This window comes from Falco punctatus (genome assembly GCF_963210335.1).
Source record: "Falco punctatus genome assembly, chromosome: 7".
Taxonomy (NCBI): Eukaryota; Metazoa; Chordata; class Aves; order Falconiformes; family Falconidae; genus Falco; species Falco punctatus.
Genome location: NC_137587.1, coordinates 3,204,635 through 3,222,995, shown reverse-complemented (window position 1 = coordinate 3,222,995; position 18,361 = coordinate 3,204,635). Strand labels below are relative to the sequence as shown.

The 18,361-nt window shown below is 49.8% G+C and overlaps 1 protein-coding gene across 7 annotated transcripts in view; it reads right to left on the bottom strand.

Annotated features, from left to right (window-relative positions):
- Nucleotides 1–103: 103 nt before the first annotated feature.
- DDB2 (damage specific DNA binding protein 2) overlaps nucleotides 104–18,361 on the bottom strand; it is a 48,969-nt gene continuing 30,711 nt past the window's right edge. For 2 of the 7 annotated variants that reach the window (XM_080395756.1, XM_080395758.1), the window contains exons 2-11: nucleotides 13,406–13,589; nucleotides 10,464–10,594; nucleotides 9,221–9,412; nucleotides 6,389–6,555; nucleotides 5,203–5,302; nucleotides 3,511–3,688; nucleotides 2,709–2,854; nucleotides 2,273–2,437; nucleotides 1,917–1,962; nucleotides 104–1,288 (exon numbers count right to left, since the gene is read on the bottom strand). In XM_080395756.1, coding sequence (XP_080251882.1) covers nucleotides 1,038–1,288; nucleotides 1,917–1,962; nucleotides 2,273–2,437; nucleotides 2,709–2,854; nucleotides 3,511–3,688; nucleotides 5,203–5,302; nucleotides 6,389–6,555; nucleotides 9,221–9,412; nucleotides 10,464–10,594; nucleotides 13,406–13,577 — 1,548 coding nt within the window. In that variant the 5' untranslated portion in view covers nucleotides 13,578–13,589 and the 3' untranslated portion in view covers nucleotides 104–1,037. Of the gene's footprint in view, nucleotides 1,289–1,916; nucleotides 1,963–2,272; nucleotides 2,438–2,708; nucleotides 2,855–3,510; nucleotides 3,689–5,202; nucleotides 5,303–6,388; nucleotides 6,556–8,223; nucleotides 8,370–9,220; nucleotides 9,413–10,463; nucleotides 10,595–13,405; nucleotides 13,590–13,701; nucleotides 14,234–14,260; nucleotides 14,393–15,597; nucleotides 18,306–18,361 lie in introns of those variants that run through there. The other 5 variants (XM_080395757.1, XM_080395760.1, XM_080395759.1 and 2 more) reach the window with 5 other exon arrangements.

Genomic DNA, 18,361 nt, shown 5'->3' with positions numbered 1-18,361 from the left:
TGCTGTGGGTCTCAGCCCTCCTGCAGAAAGCTGTACAACTTCTCCCCACACCCAAAAGCAGTGCAGCAGAATGCTCAAAGCAGCCACTCTGTATATCAAAGGATTTAGTTTAGTACAAAACTTTATTAATATCAATACTGCGAAACTATAAAAGTGAACATGGAAAATCTGAGCAGGCCTGGAGCCTGTCCTATCCACCAACCTCTGGGACAGCAGCAAGGCCCCAGGCAGCCTTGTAAACAAACTAGAAAAAGCAAAACTTTTTAGTTTAACAGCAGTCTTGAGATTTGGCTCTGAGCAGGGGTGTTCGGAAGGAATTCCTCATCGCTGCTTTTTACAACACTTTTAGCCAACATTCTGAAGCTCGCAGGCATGGGTGAAAAAAATTACCTGACCAGTGACAAGAAAAAGCCTAGAGCTCTGAAAACAGAAACTAGAGGCAGGTTCCCAGCTCCACGCTGCCCTGGCACCCTGTGCAGCAGGTAAAGAGCTCCAACAGCATCATGTTCTTTGTGGTCTAGTTAACAGGCCAAGCCTGTGGTCCTGACAGACACGTTTTCCAAGAAGCTTGCATATGGGAGAGGCTGGTGTTCCCTAGGCTACCCAAGCTACCCATTGCCCCTGTGACATTCAACCTTTCCAGGACATTAACCCTGTCAGCAAAGCGTTTCTCAGCTCAGTGTGACTAGAACGGGCTGGGGACCCTGTCGCGAGCTGCTCTGCAGCCAGCTACAGGAGACGGCAACCTCTGACAAGTGGTGACAAGCAGATGTGGCAGGCTGGAAGCAGTAACTTCAGCACGGTCTGCGAATATCTTTGAAGTTTTCCTAGTGCCTCAGAAAATGGGTGGTAACTCCACTTGGAGGAAGAACTGAGTACTGACACAACTCGCTAGAAGGGAAAGCAAAGAGAATCAGGGAAGCAATATCAGATCCAGGGAGGAAGGACAAAGAAGTCTAATGCCCTGCACGGCTTACACTGCCCATCGCCAACACCGAATTTGTACCCTGTGATCCAGAAAGGATAAAAAAGCTAAATCAGTTCTCTAGATCCTTCCCTTTTCGCTTCCTTCCCTGTGATTTAGAATTACTGCTTTTTGTTCTCGTCTCCTCCAGCTCCCAAGACAGTAAGTTAGCTTTGAGTTTGCTTGTCCCAGGGTTTGCTTGCCTCTGCCCTCCACGTCTGGACCAACTCCAGCTTCCAATCCCCTGTTCTGTCATGGCTTTCAAAAGATGTTCTTGCTTCTTGGCCACCATCTCCTTCCGGCTCCAGATCAGAATATTAAAGCCTAAGAGGAAAAATTAAACACTGTGCATCAGAAACGCTACATCAGATACCTTAGGCTGTCACTTAAATGCCAGAAATTCAAAAGACTTTGTCTGCTCTAAGATACTTCCAAGGTACAGAGGATGCAAAGATAATTATTGCAGCCATGGAAATTTGACCTAATTAAGAAACATAATCAAGTAATTAATCTGTGACAGGTCTAAGACTTTTATCTAGAGCCATCTCCCTTAATCCTCTATAGCCTGCGAAAACTGAGTAATCTTGGCTCTGCAGCCTAGGAAATGAGATAAATTAACTGAAGGGAGAGGGTACAGCCTAGCAGGAGAAGGCTTCCACCCCACCCCCCTGCTGTTCTCCGCATGTGGAGAGCGGAGGCCTCGCTCCTCTGGGCTGGGTGCTCTCGGGGATGTTTCACAGGAGATGCCGAGCAAACTTTTCTAACTGCAACGGTGGAAGACTGAAAAGGTGGTCTTGCTCTCCTTTACAGATGTAGGAAATACAGAGGGCTACCAGCAAGCAGGATTTGGGAAACCCTCGCTAACAGCTTGCTTTAGGCTGCAGAAACAAGCTTGCCCTTCTCTGGGACTGGAACACGGCTGTGCTCAGTGCCCTAGCTTGTCCTTACTTACCCATGCCAGAAGCCAGCGTGTCTCCCATAGGGTTAAATTTATTGAGCTGGAAATGGAAACACCATCAGTCTGTAAGAGCATCACTCCTTATATAACAGAGTCATAAGAGCAACCACGGCTTATATAACAGCAACAAACTGCCTGGAAAACCCAACGCTCCCGAAAGACTACCGCAGAAAACCCGCGGATGACCACGGACCGGCCTGCTCGAGCTAGCCGCTTTCCCAGCAGCCATACCCCACGAGAGCCGGAGTGTCACACGTAACGCGGACGCTCCTATTGCTCCAGCCCCCAGCCCGTGCCCTGTGGCTGCGGTTCAGTACACGGGGCCCTTTCAGCTGCAGCGCTCAACTCACCGAGATGATACCAGAAGCATTTGGATCATGGAGCTGACAAACCATCTCCCCAGTGTTTCCATCGAATACATCAACGGTTCGTAGCTCGTTCACCGTGTACCCTGGGAACTTAGGGTCTGGGTAGCGACCTGCTACAATGAGGTCATAGCGAGGATGCCACGTAGCCTAGTCGTAAGAGCAGAGTGATGGTGAGTTAGGGCCAGAGCTCACACTGACACACACCAGACTACCGGCAGTATGAGCAACAGTTTGTACATCCCACCCACGGCTTGAGGAACGCGAGTATCCTCAGAACACCGCCCCGCTGCGAGTTGCAGCAGTGTGACCATCTACCCACTGATGTAATACCCTGACCAGAAATGGGACCGTTTCTGATGTACAGCCAGCTGCAAGCACCCAGCGGGATACTCCTCTCAGACTGCGCTGGCTAACTCACCTTAATAGGTGTGAGGTGCTGAAACTGCCGGTGGGGATGTGGGATCAGGTGCTGTGGCTTGGTCCAGTCTGAAGATGAGTAAACCCTGATTTCACTGTGCTGGTCTGTGCTCAGGAGCTTGGCACCATCTGTTGGGCTGAAGTAAGCTGGGAGAGGGGGACAGTGAGGCAAACAACAGATCACAATGCTGCGACTGGCAAGAAACATAGAAGTCACATTTCCCTGATTGGAAACCCATGGCTATTTCTTTCACAGAGATGTGAATATGGCCATGTGTCCCAACAGACAAGACTTTCCCTGTCTCAAACAAACTCAAAGGTCTTGCGAACAGTAAGCTGAAACCTATGGTGCTGGGTTATGTAAGAAGAATCATTATTCTCATTTTAGAATCACAGAACGAGATGTTGCAAAGAAAGGAACTTGCTCGTTGAAATAGAAAGTGAGTGGAAAATTTGGAGACAGACACCTGCAGTTTGGACTTCTACTAACTCCTAAAACTACCCAAGAGACAGAGGTCTGAGTCCCATGCTCTGCTTTTGTCAAAGGAACTGCCCCAATAAATTCAGGTTTCTAATCTCAGCCACCATTGATGGTTCCACGCTCACCTCTCAAGACAAGGCCACGACTGTGCCGCAGCTGCCCCATCCACCTCCCTCCTCAGGCCACACGTTCTCAGTGCCTTTCTTGCCTTAACACCAGCTACCGCGCAGCTTCGTCTGAGCAGAAGCTCACATTGCCACAGTGGCAAGAGCTGAGCTGAGCAGACTCCGCAGAAATCCATGCAATTAAATCCTTAACTCACCTGCATTGACAGGTTTGTCATGAGGAAGCACATGAAGAAAATCCATTTTGTTTTTCATGTTTCTGAGGTCCCAAATTTTGACTGTCTGATCCACAGACGCTGTGGCCAACAACCACTCACATCGGGAGTTAAACTCCACATGAGTCACTTTCTTCTTGTGTAATTTCAGCTTCCAAATCTGCAGCAGAGGAAATGGAAAATCAAACAGAAAAAAATAATCAAGGTCTGGAGTAAAGAAATGGAATAATGATCTACTAGTGTAGAGTAAAGAGGTCTCACATTTACAGAGTAACAAAACTCCTAAAATGCACCAAGAGTTTATCCACTGGAAACAAAAAAGGAGAAGAATGACCTTGGGAACTAACTATTTAATTCTAGGAGAACTTTGATCCACCAATTTATTACAGCTATGAGAAAGGAAAACACAGTCCCTGGTTCACAGAAGAATTAGTGCCACTGTACGAAAAAAGACCACATCTAGGATACTTCATGCAGTGCCAGTCTTCCACGTGCAGAAAGATTAAAACAGAATGGAACAGGTACAGAAAATGCACTGCCAAAAGTAAAAAGGAAGGGCCTGCTTTGTGGGAGAAGACAAAAAAAGAGCTTGCTTTGTTTATCTTAGTAGAATAGGTGAGAGGAGATACAATTGGCTTCTGGAAATACATCAGTGAAGAAACGTGAGGGCAGGAGAAATATTTCAGTTAAGGACAACAAACAGATACCAACTCAGAATTTATATCCAAAGCTGGAAAATTATTTCTAATCAAAAAGGTGATGCTGGCCCATCCTTCCTACAATAATGGCTATCTCCCAAGTGCAGAAGAGACCGTCACATTCTTTTAGAAGAAAAAAAAACGGAAAGGAAGCAACTGACCTTGACTAAGCACCAGTCATTGGGGGCACTTCTGACTCTGCCCACTCACTTACGCAGCCTCTGGCCGCAGCTCCCTGGGGGGCAGACTTACAGGCAGGAGAAATGGTCATTCTGGTGTGAGGGTGCAGCAGGCTGTGCTCCCAAGGGTTCCTGCACTAGGCCAGACCCGGAGGCGCAGCCGGCCTCGGCCTCTGCCTCTGCCTGCCCTCTCGTGTCTCTGCCTGTGTCTCTGCCTGCCCTCTCGTGTCTCTGCCTGCGTCTCTGCCTGCCCTCTCGTGTCTCTGCCTGTGTCTCTGCCTGCCCTCTCGTGTCTCTGCCTGCCCTCCCGTGTCTCTGCCTGTGTCTCTGCCTGCCCTCTCGTGTCTCTGCCTGTGTCTCTGCCTGCCCTCTCGTGTCTCACGGCAGCAGTGCAAGTTCTGTCCCAACACTGCTCATTACTGCTGCGTACCTACTCCAAGGTCATGGAAGGCTATATACATCAAAGCAGTATCTCCCAAAGGATTCCCACCAGCGCACTAAATTTCTGGAATTGTGAAGGCTGGTGGCAGAGGGTGCTCACGTCTTCAGGTTACCCTGTAATTACTCTGGTCAGGAGCAAATACTCTTAAGGAAGGGGTCACACACAACAGCCCCCGTTTGGGGATTTTTACCATTACGCTCAACAGTGTGACAAACAGAAGTGGAGGACTTCTCACCACCTAGACAATGGCTGCACCCGTCTGCTGAGCTGCAGGGTACTTTCTCTCTCCAGTGGAGGAAAGCACACGAGTCACAAGGATTCCCGTAGAGGAGACGCTGCATGGAGCCATACAAACCTCTTCACCAGAAGTGCTGAGAAGGACCACGTTCCCCACGTTATCACCCGTCACCACCGCACGGCAGCTTGCGGAGACATCGACACTGCAGTACCAGCAGCTAGAAGGAAAGGCACAAAATCAGGGCCGCCTTCGGAAGGCGGCCGAGCTCTGGGTCCCCTCTCCTCCCTGACATGGGAGACTGCATCAGATGGTCCCTGCGATCTCCTGCCTGATGGTGTGGGCCTCAGTATCAGGAAGGGGGATGGCTTATCAGCAACGCTTTCTGTCGGTGACTGAATACCAAGTAACTTTCTAGTTGTCTGTGAAGTGCTCGTTAGGAGGAGTGTGACACACTGGGACAGTGGAACATAATAGAGGCTAAAGAGCCACTTGGTGCCTGCACTGGACGCACCTTGGGAAAGATCAGAATGCCCTCGTGACATCGACAAATGTACTGAAACAGCTTTAAAATGACATTTTCCACAAAACACTGAAGCAGCAGTAAAAAAAAGACAAAAGCTTTAGACTGGAAACTTGCACATCAAACTGTCTTAACTTTATGCCCCAGGAAACAAAACTGAATAGAGACTTATCTGATAAAGACCTATGGCTTAACCCCAGCTCTGCCGGGAGGGGAAGGGCAGCAAGAGTAAAGCCAGGGTCTTTTGGGAACTTGTTGGGAAAGCATCACTTGCAATGATAAATTATTCTAGAATTCAAAGCGTGTTGAGCTTGAAGCCTCCAGACAGGCAGCAGGGTAAACTTGATAACCTGAAACTCGGATTGTGCAAAAATGTTTTGTGGCTTTCCTGGGCCACCTGAGCTGGACAAAGACAAAACGGAACACTGACGACGATGATGAGGAGGAAGTTATCCTGCTCTTCTCACCTCACACTTTATGAAGTGAAAAAATGTCAGTATCTGGACTTTAAGAGATGGTGTCACCAGAAAGCACCACCAGAAGATGCAGGCAGCACGCCCAGCTACTGTGAAAGCCCACGCACCCTGCGGCTGCCTAGCTTGTCACCCACCCTGCAGCACTAAGGTCAGGACCAGGAGCCTGTCCCCAAGTTCCCTCACAGGATCAATTCATACCACAAGTCCCCTATCGCTGGCAGAGATGAAGGTGTTAGAGAGCACAAGCAGCAGCACAGCATTAACACCAGCAAACAGGAGAATCACCCTTGCGGTGCTCCCTCCTCACCAAACATTGTGGTACTCATGGCCACAGTCCGGGGCACGGGAGATCACCTGCACCGCTCTGCCCTCAAGGTCCTGCAGGCTTAGGGTGCCATCCCCTGATGCCACATAGAGCTTCATTGCCTCATAAGGGCTGAACTTGATGTCTCCGAGAGAATCTCCTGGCCCTTTCTGGAATACACACAAAGCCAAGAGGCATCGAGGTTAGAGATTAATACAACACCCATCTCTGGGAACACGCTGCCGGTTTCCCTACGTGCAATGCTCTGCTTTCTGACAGGGCGCGTACATAACAACTCTTTTTTCCTAATCTGTTTCCAAGCTGAGCACATTCGTTCTGAGCCTGTAAATTCAACCCCACTACGGGCTGCAAACCTCATTTGCAGCACTGCTGCTCCTGCTAGGGGCGTAGGACTAATCTGCAGCAAACCACCTGGCTCACACCAGGAGATCACAAGCAAAACCAGCACCGTTCCACGCAGAAACCACACAAAATCCCATGACAGCCCTGCACTAAGCTTTTCTCACAGAGACTTCATTCACCAGTTCCTTACAGGCTGCTTCCAGTGCTGTATCTGGTCTTTCTCAAGGTACCAGCAGGCAGGATGAGAGTGGTGCAAGGAGAAATCCTACTAGTAACCCAATGGCACAGGAACCTTATGTTCAGTGTTAGGTTATATTGATGTTATGTTTTTTTCTCCCAGTCTGTCTAGCGAGGAAATGCGGAAACCCTACACAAAGATGGAAAAGAAGGATGACAGCTGTGAGTCCCCAAACTCTTTGATACTGAAGTGCGCTCCATCTGCTGCTCGCAGCAGGTATTACTGAATAAAGTCTCACTGTAAATACCAGATTTCAAGAAGCCAATGAAGATTAAAAAACGCCTGCCTGTCCTCACAGCAGGAGGAGGGTGGCATGCCCGTTAAAATCCAGGCTTCATTGCCGTGACAGGCATCCCGCTAGGATACGAGATCCTCATGTCCCCAGACCCAGCCTCTCCCCCCATTGCTCACCTGGCCAGTCACCCCAGCACTGCTTGGGTTCACCTTCCGCCCTATTACAAGGCTGCGGCTGGAACAGCCAATTTGGAAACCAACCATCAAAGCTGCCATCCAGAAAGAATCAGGTAAAGAGGAGACTAACCCAAATTCCCTTACTTACCTTTAAAGCACTGCACTGAAGTAACTAATTGAAGAGCTCAGGGTTCCTCACGAGTCCACAGAAAAAGCAACAGTCTGAGAGGGTGATTCTAAGCACAGGCAAACAAAGTTGCCTCTAGCAATTCATCTCCTCTTTCCACTCATTATGGAAGGAGCCCAGACTCTTTAATTTTGATCTTTTAGATAAGTACCATAAGTTAGGTGGGACGAATTGGGGTGACCCTTATGACACACACTGCTTGAAGTCAGTGGTATTTGTGGCGAAGCACTGAGGGGACTACAAATTGTCCTGTAAAAACCATCTGACAATGAGCAGCACTGCTAACAGGTGAGGAAGTTAGAAGGTCCCCAGGGCACAAAGCTATGGGAGGTTTAGAATGGACAGCCGAGGAAATCCGCTGGTACCCCCACACTCTCCCACGTACAGCAGGATGTAAGCAGCATCACAGTCCCTCCCCTTCATGAAGAAAAGCTCTCTCCTACCCACCACCCCTTTTCAGGGAAAATTAAAAAGGGAGAGTGAGCCTCCCTGGAATTCAGAGGATAAAGGACATATATGTGGAGAAGAGGAAGCCCAGCTCCCACAGATCAGAGACAAACATCTCTCTCTCTCTCTCCCTCTCTGTAGCATCCCTGCCAGCAGGACACAGAGGCCCAAAGCATTGCTGTTATTTCTTACTCCCAGTTCTCGGTGCTGGTGAAGACCCGGACAGTATTGCCATTAAAATCCTGCAGGGTGGTAGTGCCGGCAACTGACGAAGTGTACAGCTGACTAGGGTTAAAAGGGTTAAACTTCATTCCTGTGATGGCCCCTCCAGCTCCCATCTACAAGGAAGGGGATGAACAAAAGAAAAATCCACTGAGTGACAGGGAAGGAGAAAAGTGTGTTCTGTAAGTCTGCATTCACAGCTATGTCCTTAACAGCGTCAGCGAAACACACCACAGCCCTTTAAGGAGGCAAAGACAACCATGTCTTCCCATGCCATGGCTGTCTAGACAGCTGCCCTCCTGCAGGACAAAACTGCAGCTCCTCCAGTCCCCAGGCAACATGTTCCCTGGCTGGCTGGCACCACACTATTTACGAAAAGGAGGACTCTGGAATTTCTGGAGGCTAGACCTCCTCCCAGTACGTGACTATGTTAATTTAGAAAGGGAATAAAAGTTACAGGCTTTGAGCCCCTGTCAGAATGGGAATGGCTGAATACAGCAACAAGGGGGCACGCCAGCTATATAAACCACTCACTCTACCTTAGTTTCTCACTTAGATAAAGGGACTTGGTTTCTCCCCACTCAAAGATGTTTCCTCACCTGACACAGAATAAAAGGTGAGCAGAGGAAGATCAAGACGTAAACCAAACAGGCCCTCTCTGCCTACTTGTTCCTGGCATCCCTTTAAGATAACTGTTTTCCCAGTTGCTGTGTTATTTTTCCCCTGAGCACACACCAAGTACTGCTTCATCATGAACTTAACATGCCTCAGTTCTCCCCAGCACTAGAACAGTCTGGGACTTGGGAACAAACGTGCTGTTGCATCTCAGCGCTGCCCCGCAGCCGGCTGCTCTGCAGCCCCAGACCCTTATGTGCTTCCCACAGCAGACCTCTGGTTTGATCTGCAGTATTTGGTGGTACTCCCATTTCCCCTCCCAGCCATTTCCACCTCCCTCCCAGAGGCTTACCCCTTTGATGAAGCAGGTTTTAGTAAGTACTTCGTAGTCCCAAAGGATGATGTCTCCACCTTTGGAGCCAACAGCTACAGTACTGGGGTGCGTTGGATGCCATTCCAGGCATGTCACTCTCCTGTCAAAGGGACTTGCCGTTCGAAAGAGGCGGTATGAGGCAAGAGAGCGCAGAAAGGGCAGCTGCAGACACTGTTGAAAAGATAAAGAGAATTATGACTTTTGCAGGGATCCCCAGGATTCTCTGAATGAGGAGTGCTAACACCTTCTAACTGCCATCAGCGTTAGTACATTCACACAAAATGCTAAGTCTCTCTGTAGAACGAAGAGGATACGCTGTCCCCAAGGGAGACAGCCTGTGACCACATCAGCTGCAGCAGTCAGAAAGCAACAGAGACCTGAGAGAGAGCACCCTTTAAATGATGTACGGGGGAGCTAAGCCTCGTGGGCTGAGCTGAGAAGGCAGGATAATTCACAAAGGAGAAGAACATGCCTCCACACCAGTAAAAGCACTTATGACTATGTCTTTACTGAGCATCCCATAACATTACGTATCACCCAGAGATATACTATCATGGTTCTCCACCCAAAGTGCCTGCAGCTCAACTCTACAGCGGAAGGAGTGAACAGAACACTTGAACCATGACATGACTGTATTGTTTTTCAGGTGAGGAACAGGCACTGCTTGGATGAGCTCGGTGATTTCTTTATCATTTGCATACTTAAAATAGATAAATCATCCGGAACATAAAGCCAGCCCAGGTGCTTCTCACCTATGGATGTTACAGAAAAAGTTAATTTTCAAACGAAAGAAGGAGCATGGCTCTGAAAAACAGGAAAACATTACGGACTTGATGGAGTATGTCTGTGAATAGGAAAAATCAACACTAAACCTGACATGATTAGCAAAGCAGGTACGATACAAAAATAGTAAGACAAAACAGTTGGATCAGTGTGCAAAAGTAGCACTGTGCAATAACTCAGCTGGTAGAGTGGGCCAGTTTGACTCAAGGAAGCACAGAATTAACAGAGGGTAAAATGTGGAGTGACAGGGCCAGGTCAATGGAAAGGGAAAGCCATCTCTGCTCTTGCCTCTGACAGGATTAAGAAACACAAGGCTTGGAGTCACAGACCGTGTATGGGAGCAACTTTAAGCCCCTGTGAAGTTTCCCTGTTTGCGGTGAAGATGTTTCTATGTAGGGAGCTGAGATAGCCAACAGGTCACGAAGGAGAAACTCCTCACCTGCCTGAGCTGTGCCCGAATGGAGCCTCCCAGCATGTTCTGGTAGACATAATGAACGATGCTGCACTGCCGCTCCAGCTGATGGAAAAGGGCTCTGCTGTTCCTCACCACGGACGCACCGCCACTCCAACCTGCCAGAAAGGAAGCGTAGAACTTACTGAGAGCCAACGCCTGCCACGCTCATTCACTGAACACCATGGGAAGACATCTGCATTTCAAGCTACATCCACTAAAAGCTTCAGCCACAAGATAAAAGTCTCTACATGATTCTTACATGTCTGAGGTACGGCAGCCTCCGCAGTTAGGAAGATAGCCTCTTACAGATTTATGTATGCTTTCTCTTGTTAAACCTTCCTTCTCCTTGCCAAAGATTTATCAAAAAGACAAGAGGAGAGGAATAAAGCAACGCCACAGGTGGTGAATCTCTTGGACAGTATACAATTTGAGCAGTTCATACCCAAAACACAACGAAGCCATCCAAAGCCCCAGAAACTTGGAAGCACACCATGGGAGATGGTGAGCCCCTGAGTACAGCAAAGGGAAGGTCAGACATGTGACCAGCAGAAACATCAACACCTGAAAATTCCCCAAGCGTAGCAGCATGAGTTCCCACACGGTTCCTGAAATGCCTGCTTGTGAATCAGAATTTTCCATCTGCTTGTGTGCGGCCCATGCAGCCTGCCCACAGCACTGCGAGTTTTGTTTTTGATAATAGACTTGCTGATGCCTCATCGCCTGAAAACCTTTCTGTTCAGAGTGATTTTTGCTGAGAGTACAGCATGCTTCCACACTTTGTTCATGTTCCAAATTTTCATCTTCAGGACCTTTATGTAAAAAACAGATCAAACTGGATCTGTTCAGTCCCGTGTCTGTGATCTAACTCTCCCCACAGAAATGGTCTGTAACACCCCAAGGGATCTAAATGTCACATGGATTACTCAAGAAACAAAAATGCTGTCTTCATTTAAGGATATTTATAAAAAAACTCAAACAAACAGAAAACTGAAAACATAGGGATCATTCTATATGATTAGAACCTAAACAAAGTATTTCTTTAATGCAACACTGGAGCATAGATATGCACAGGTGTGAACTAAACTTCTTTGTTCCCATGCCAACATAGCACCAGCACTTGTCACACCTATTGAAGTAAGTATAAAAGCCTTTATATTCTCATTCTTTTCTTTCCACAGAAGAATTAGCACCCACAGTTCCTTCTTCAGAGGAAATGGAGGGTGGTTTTTTCCAAATTCCATTTTATTATGAAGGCTAATATATTAAGAAACAAACTTGAGAGGCTTTTTTAGAATCTGCTGGAAGAAACCCTTCAAAAAGGTGTTTCAATTGCAAGAAACTGAACCTGTTCCACACAGCTCAGGAGAAAAAATGTGGGTTTTTTCCAAAACACATAAAAATAAAAACTGGAACACAGAATGGAAAAGCTCAACTACAAAGGTCTTCATCTTTTTTAAAAAGGTTTAAAAGAAAAACATGATAGGCCTCATTTTTACAAAGTACGAGCCACATCCAATTCCTTCTGAATCTTACAGGAGCTGCAGATGCTTAGAAAATCTGAAAATCAGGCCATGAAATTACAAAAAAAATGACATAACTAAATTAAATACAAAAGATGCTTTAACTATCCACAGTTACACACAGAACTCCTTTCAGAGTATTTTGCCTCCACGTCCACTGTTCGCACTGCCAATGGCTCCAAACTTGGTAGAATGTTTTGAGTTCTACATTTGAGTACAAAATGGTAGAACTCCTGTATCTGTTGAAAAAGACTTGAGTAATTTCTGGATCCTTAAAGCCAAATCTACAGCAAGTGTGCAATATTTCCACACAAGGCAGTAGCTCTAGTCATCTCCTAAACAAACAACGTAATTAAAGGTTTTATCAGAGAAAAGGAGCTCAGGGGGGCCTGGTCACTCCCTACAGCTGCCTGACAGGGCCTGTGGGCAGGGGGGGTCGGTCTCTGCTCCCAGGGAACAAGTGACAGGACAAGGGGACACGGGCTCCAGCTGCCCCAGGGGAGGTTCAGGTGGGGTACCGGGAACAATTCCTTCATGGACAGGGTGGTCAGGCACTGACAGGCTGCCCAGGGACGTGGTGGCATCACCATCCCTGGAGGTGTTCAAAAACCGCACAGATGTGGCACTTGGGGACACGGGTTAGGGGTGGGCTGGGCACGGCTGAGGTAATGGATGGGCTCGATGGTCTTACAGGTCTTTTCCAACCTAAACAATTCTAGGACTCTACGACAATAGTCCTTACTGTAACTGAAGCCTACACAACTTTCTTGATAATGCAAAAGCATTAACATTCCCAGTCTCTTGAAAATTTATCACCTCTCCCCATTATGCCAAAAATCTTTAAAAGATTTTTTGAAATTACATACTAAAGGAAAAAAATGCACAAGAAGTGACTAGAGGAAATTCAGTCCCGTCTAATCTGAAAATAGAGAAAGTATTCTTACTGAGGCAAAAATTAGAATATGCACAGAATCAGGTGGAAACGCTGTAGGACACCAACCTTACGGCTATGAAACTGCACTAAAAATTGCATGGGAAAACCCCAATGTATTACCAAGACTGGTGCGTCCTACAATACAGCGGACATATGGTAATTCAGGAATTCCCAAAACTTAACCACCTGCAAATGAGCTGCGACAGCACCTTCAGCTTCAGAAGCGAGCACACTTCTACCAGGGAGTATGGAGTCTCAGAAATGAAACACGCATGCGTGCGCGCACACACTAGACGGATAACTGGAGGATGTACTACCCCAATACTTCTCTGTGTATCGCTTCAATATATAACCCCATACGAGCACTCATGCCTGAACACGCTTCTTGGCATTCACCCTCTTCAACTAGTTGATGCCTGTCATTTAGGGTAAATCTGGTTGGGAGAAACAGTAAGGATCTGAGGAAATGTTACCGATTTTCTCTGGGGGTTTGGATGTTTTTCTCACAAACAACCTCTTTGCTTGTGGCTCATTCCCTAGCTCCCTGTAGTCCGCTTTCCTCTTCCCAGCTGATTTTGCCTCTTCCGGCCAATGCTCATGTGCCCTCTCGTGCTTCTTGTCCTTTGGCGGGTTCACTGGAGCCATTCTGTCTGACCCCTGAAAGCAAACAAAGCAGGGAAGGTAAGACAGTCACACACACTTAACTGGAGGCCAGAGAGGAAAACTGGAATGAAACACATCCCAGCGGTCTTGGAAGCTGTGATGATACCTGTACCCTCTTTCATCAGCACGACACTAGCTTTCTGTTGTGCTCCGCTGGAGAAGGGAACAAGTTCAATAAATTCTTCTTTGTTCACATATGGAAATGAACGTATACTAAAGCGTTATAGTATGTTTTGACAGATGTGCTTCTACCGAACTTTTAAGCTTGAAAACCCACGGATCTGCACAAAGTACATCTGTGAAACCACATAATGCCCTGACTGTTCCTCCAGCGGCTCACACTGCGCTCTTCAGATGGGGCTCGGGAGAAGGTCAGAGCTCACGGCGCTGCCCGAGGCCGCCGCTCCCCGGCACCGTCTGGGGCTCCCGCCCCGGCCGCCCCCCGCCCTGCTTCGGCCCAGCCAGGCCGCCAGGCCCCCGGGGAGAGGCGCCGGCCGCCCCGGCCTCCCGCCGCGGGCTGCCCCCCCCGTGCGGGAGCGGCTGTCCCGGGGCTCGCCCCGCCCGTGTCACACGGCCCGGCGGGCCGGGAGCCAGCCCCCCCGGCGGCGGCCACCCCCGCGGCCCGGCTCCCCGCGCCCGGCCGGGCAGGGCCGCCCCGCTCTCACCTGCGCCGCCGGCCTCCGCTCCCCCGGCGCGGCCGAGGTCGGCCCCGGCCCCTCCCCTGCGGTTTCATAACCGGGGCGGGAAGGGGGGGCAGCGGCTCCCGGCGCGGCCCCGCGGGACGGGCTGCCCCGCCGGCCATGGCGGCACGGCACGGAACGCCGCGGCACGGCGGAGCCCGCCCGGCGGGGCTCGGCCCGGGCCCCGGGCGCGCAAGGCCGTGGGCAGCGCAGGCGGCTCTCCGGGGAGGCTGCCCGGGCGGCACCTGCCCCAGCGGCGGGGAAGGGCCCGCGACAGGCGCGCAGCGGCCGATGGCCACATCCTGCTCCAGAAGGCGCCTCCCGCCAGCAGGGGCGGCCGGTGCGGGAGCTCCGCTGAGAAACGCACGGGAAGGGCAGAGACAACGGCCGCGGCGAGCGCAGCTCAGGCACTGCGACACCCGCGTGGGGAAGCGAAGCGGGAAGGAAGAGCCCAGCGCCATGGCGGGGGCACCGCCGCGGGCCCTCACCTGCCGCGGGCCAGCCAGGGCAGCAGGGCCCGTGCTGCAGGCCTGCCGGTAACGGTGCTGAGTAATTAAGGGCCAGTCAGCCACGCAGCTGGCTGTGAACACGGGTCCTAAAACGTCTGTGCATTACCACTCCTTGAGTTACGGCGGTTTAGGGTCTGAGTGCCGGGGTTTTTTTGCACTATAGTTACCTACATGTTTTCTCACGTATTAGGAAATGCATAGAAAAACTACTCGGGAAAACAACAAAGACACAAACTCTCTGCTTTTCTCCTGAACCATAACAACGCTGTATCAGCTGCTGCCATCCCCAGTACCAAAATGACATATACACAAAAAATGATAACCACCAACAGACAACAAAATCCGGTTTTGAACATACACGTCAATCCAATTAGCAAATCTTAAAGTCACCAAGCACTTCTGTCATAAACAACATTCTTTTTAGAACTCTACCCATTAACAAAAAATAGCAAGAGGCATAATTGAATGTAGCCCTTCCCTCTGGAGCCTCGAAGGCTTGATCTCCAGGAAGAGAAACTACTACAGAAGAAGATCCTTCTTGACAGCTATCAACGTTTTCATCTACAGGTCTGCAGAAGTTAGAACCACTGGAGACACAATCTATGGAGTTCATCAGGAACCACCAACAAAACAGCAGTTAAATTACATAAATCTTAATATCTTTGGGGTTTTATATGCTTTAAAAGGGGTACATTTCAAAAGTTGGAACTGAAAAAAGGGCCCCAGGTACCAGCGTTCTTACACTGAAAGACTTGATGTCAATGCCCTATGTATTAACCCCAAAGAAAACTCTGACGCTGCTGCCCAGCTTACCTCCAGCAAAGATCTGCGCTTGCTGTCCCTGCTCTGTTTGTCTCCCAGCAGTAACGTCCCCGTGCAGAGCACACGCAGAGTAACCAACACGTTTCCCTCCTGGAGCTATCGCGGTTAGCATTTTTTACAATGGAATGGAACAGAACGGAATGGAATAGAATATTTCAGTTGGAAGGGGCCTACAACAATCATCCGGTCCAACTGCCTGACCACTCCAGGGCTGACCTGAAGTTAAAGCACGTTGTTAAGGGCATTGTACAAATGCCTCTGAAACACTGACAGGCTTGGGGCATCGACCACCCATCTGGGAAGCCTGTTGCAGTGTCTGACACGCTCTTGGTAAAGAAACATTTCCTAATGCCCAGCCTAAACCTCCCCCGGCACAGCTTTGATCCATGCCCATGTGCCCTGTCACTGGGTACCAGGGAGGAGAGGTTGGCACCTCCCTCTGCGCTTCCCCTGCTCAGGAAGCTGTGGAGAGCAACGAGGTCACCCTCAGCCTCCTTTCTCCAACCGAGACAAGCCCATACTCAGGACTCATTCGGGGACCTTCACATCCTCCTTTAACTGTGGGGCCCAGAACTGCACACAGTACTCAAGGTGAGCCAGTGCCACTGCTAAATACAGCTCAAAATACAGTACACTAAACACAGCACTTTTATCATTTGATGACACAGTTTGCTTTCTCTAGAGAATCGCCAGATATTTTTGTAATTATTATTCACTAAGGACGAGAAGAGCAGATGGTACACAACTCACACACAGAAGAAATGCCACTGGCCCGCAGTGCCCAGCTCAGGGTCTGTACGCTGAGCTGTTCGTACGGTACGCTGAGCACGCCAGAGAGACTAATTTGAAAACATACTCTTGTATGTATTTACAGTCTCGCACTCTTCAAACTACAGTATGCAGCAAAGTCAGAGGAGTATAATTACGCGTGGGCAGGATATTAGGCTTATTTTTATGATGCCTTTTGTCCGACATACAATTACATTGAGGCTCTGCCTTAGTTATGGGATGTGGTTTCTCTACCACAGAACAAAGCTGTCTTGCCACCAGGTCTGGTAAAGCTATACTGTGACAAAGAAGATCAGCTCCACGGTATTTGTAAATACCATTAGGTACCATGCCTCCTTGTCACCAGGATTTTTGTCCAAACCACAAATATTTTCAGCTACTTTAGTTTGACTACTGATGCGAAGGGTACCATTACAGCAACTAGACTGGTGTGCATATGAAAACAAGCCCATGTTGCCCTAAAAAGTAGGAAAAAAAGTATAATCCTAAAGAGATAAAAAAGAAAGAGTAAATATCATACTGTCTGACCTCCTTCTATCCTATGACCATTACTAAGCTGCCCTGCACCAGGAAAATGGAACAAAAGTACTGCTGATGTGATGACCTCACTTGCCCGAGCACCCCATTCTCCCTGAGCCGTTCCAGCTTGGGAGGAAAGGATTGCAGCAGCCGTGCTATATAGTACTCTCGCCCTGCCATCAGTATGGGGGCGGCCAGGTCCCAAATGGAAAGTGTCTTATCTTAGATGCTCAGCACGTGGGATATCAATACCAAAAACATAGCGCAAATGCCGCGTATAAAATATTAATGTATGACAGATGTTTGCCTTTTCTGTGTTTCATTACCGTACGTTATTTTGACAACAGAATTAAAATCTCAGAATTTAACTGAATGAGGGAGCATCTATGCCAAAGAGTTAGGCTTGGGTTTGTTTCAGTAAAATACAAAGTTGATGCTTATACTCTCAGCTATGATTAACTCTGAGGACAAGATAAGCATCTTGCATCACTTTTTGAAAGGATGCTCATGGTTGCACCACACCCAGGTACCTGTCACGGGTGCCCACCTTCCAGGGACCCCATGCAGGTAAAGGTGAACAGAGCATTGGCCCCAAATCAAATTCAGTGGAACAGTTTCTAGTGTCTGCTTTCCAGCACTGCAATTCATTGTACCTGAAGGGCATTAGCAATTACTTTTTCAGCTCCTCTGAAAACCGGGGCAGAGACAGAAAACACCCCAGTACTGGTCTGGAGAAGCGGGAGCACAAATTTACAGCATGTGCTTTCTCCCTCCTGCAAGGCTCTCGGCCTTTCCTTTCCCCACTGATGGAACAACCCCCACAGCAGACCCACGGCTGGCCCTCGGAGCTGCGTCCCACGTCACTTGGAAGCAGCCATGAGGGGAGGGCCAGCCAGGGCCTCGTGCCATGAGCCCTGCCCCAGCACCACCGGGGTGGCACCCGGGGCCTGGCGTCCCGAGCGGGAAGCCTGGCAGGCCAACCCTGGCACGGGGAGGCACCGGTTTCACCGGAGACACTGAGGGCCGGATTATTCCACAAAGGTTTCCAGAGGAAGGGCAGAGGGCCCGAGCGGTTAGTGGGAGCGGGGAAGGAGAAGCAGGACGCCAGGGCGGACGAGGCGAACGGCGCTGCAGGCCCGGGGAAAGCGGCTCGCACAGGCCCCACGGCCAGGGCACGGCGCGGCTGGGGACGTGCCACCCCCTGCCCCGCACACCAGGCAGCCCCGGGGGGCACCGGCCGCTGCAGCCCCCCCTGCGACCGCCCCGACACCGGCTACAGCCCTACGCCCAACGCGGGCCGCAGCCCGGCGCCCAGGGCCAGCCGAGCGCCGCCCGGGCGGGCAGCCCCCCTCACAGGGCCGCCGCCCCCGCCCTTCCCGCCGCCCGCCATGACGGGGCGCCCCGGGGCCAGGGCAGCCCCAGCCCGCGCCCCGCCGCCCAGCTCGGG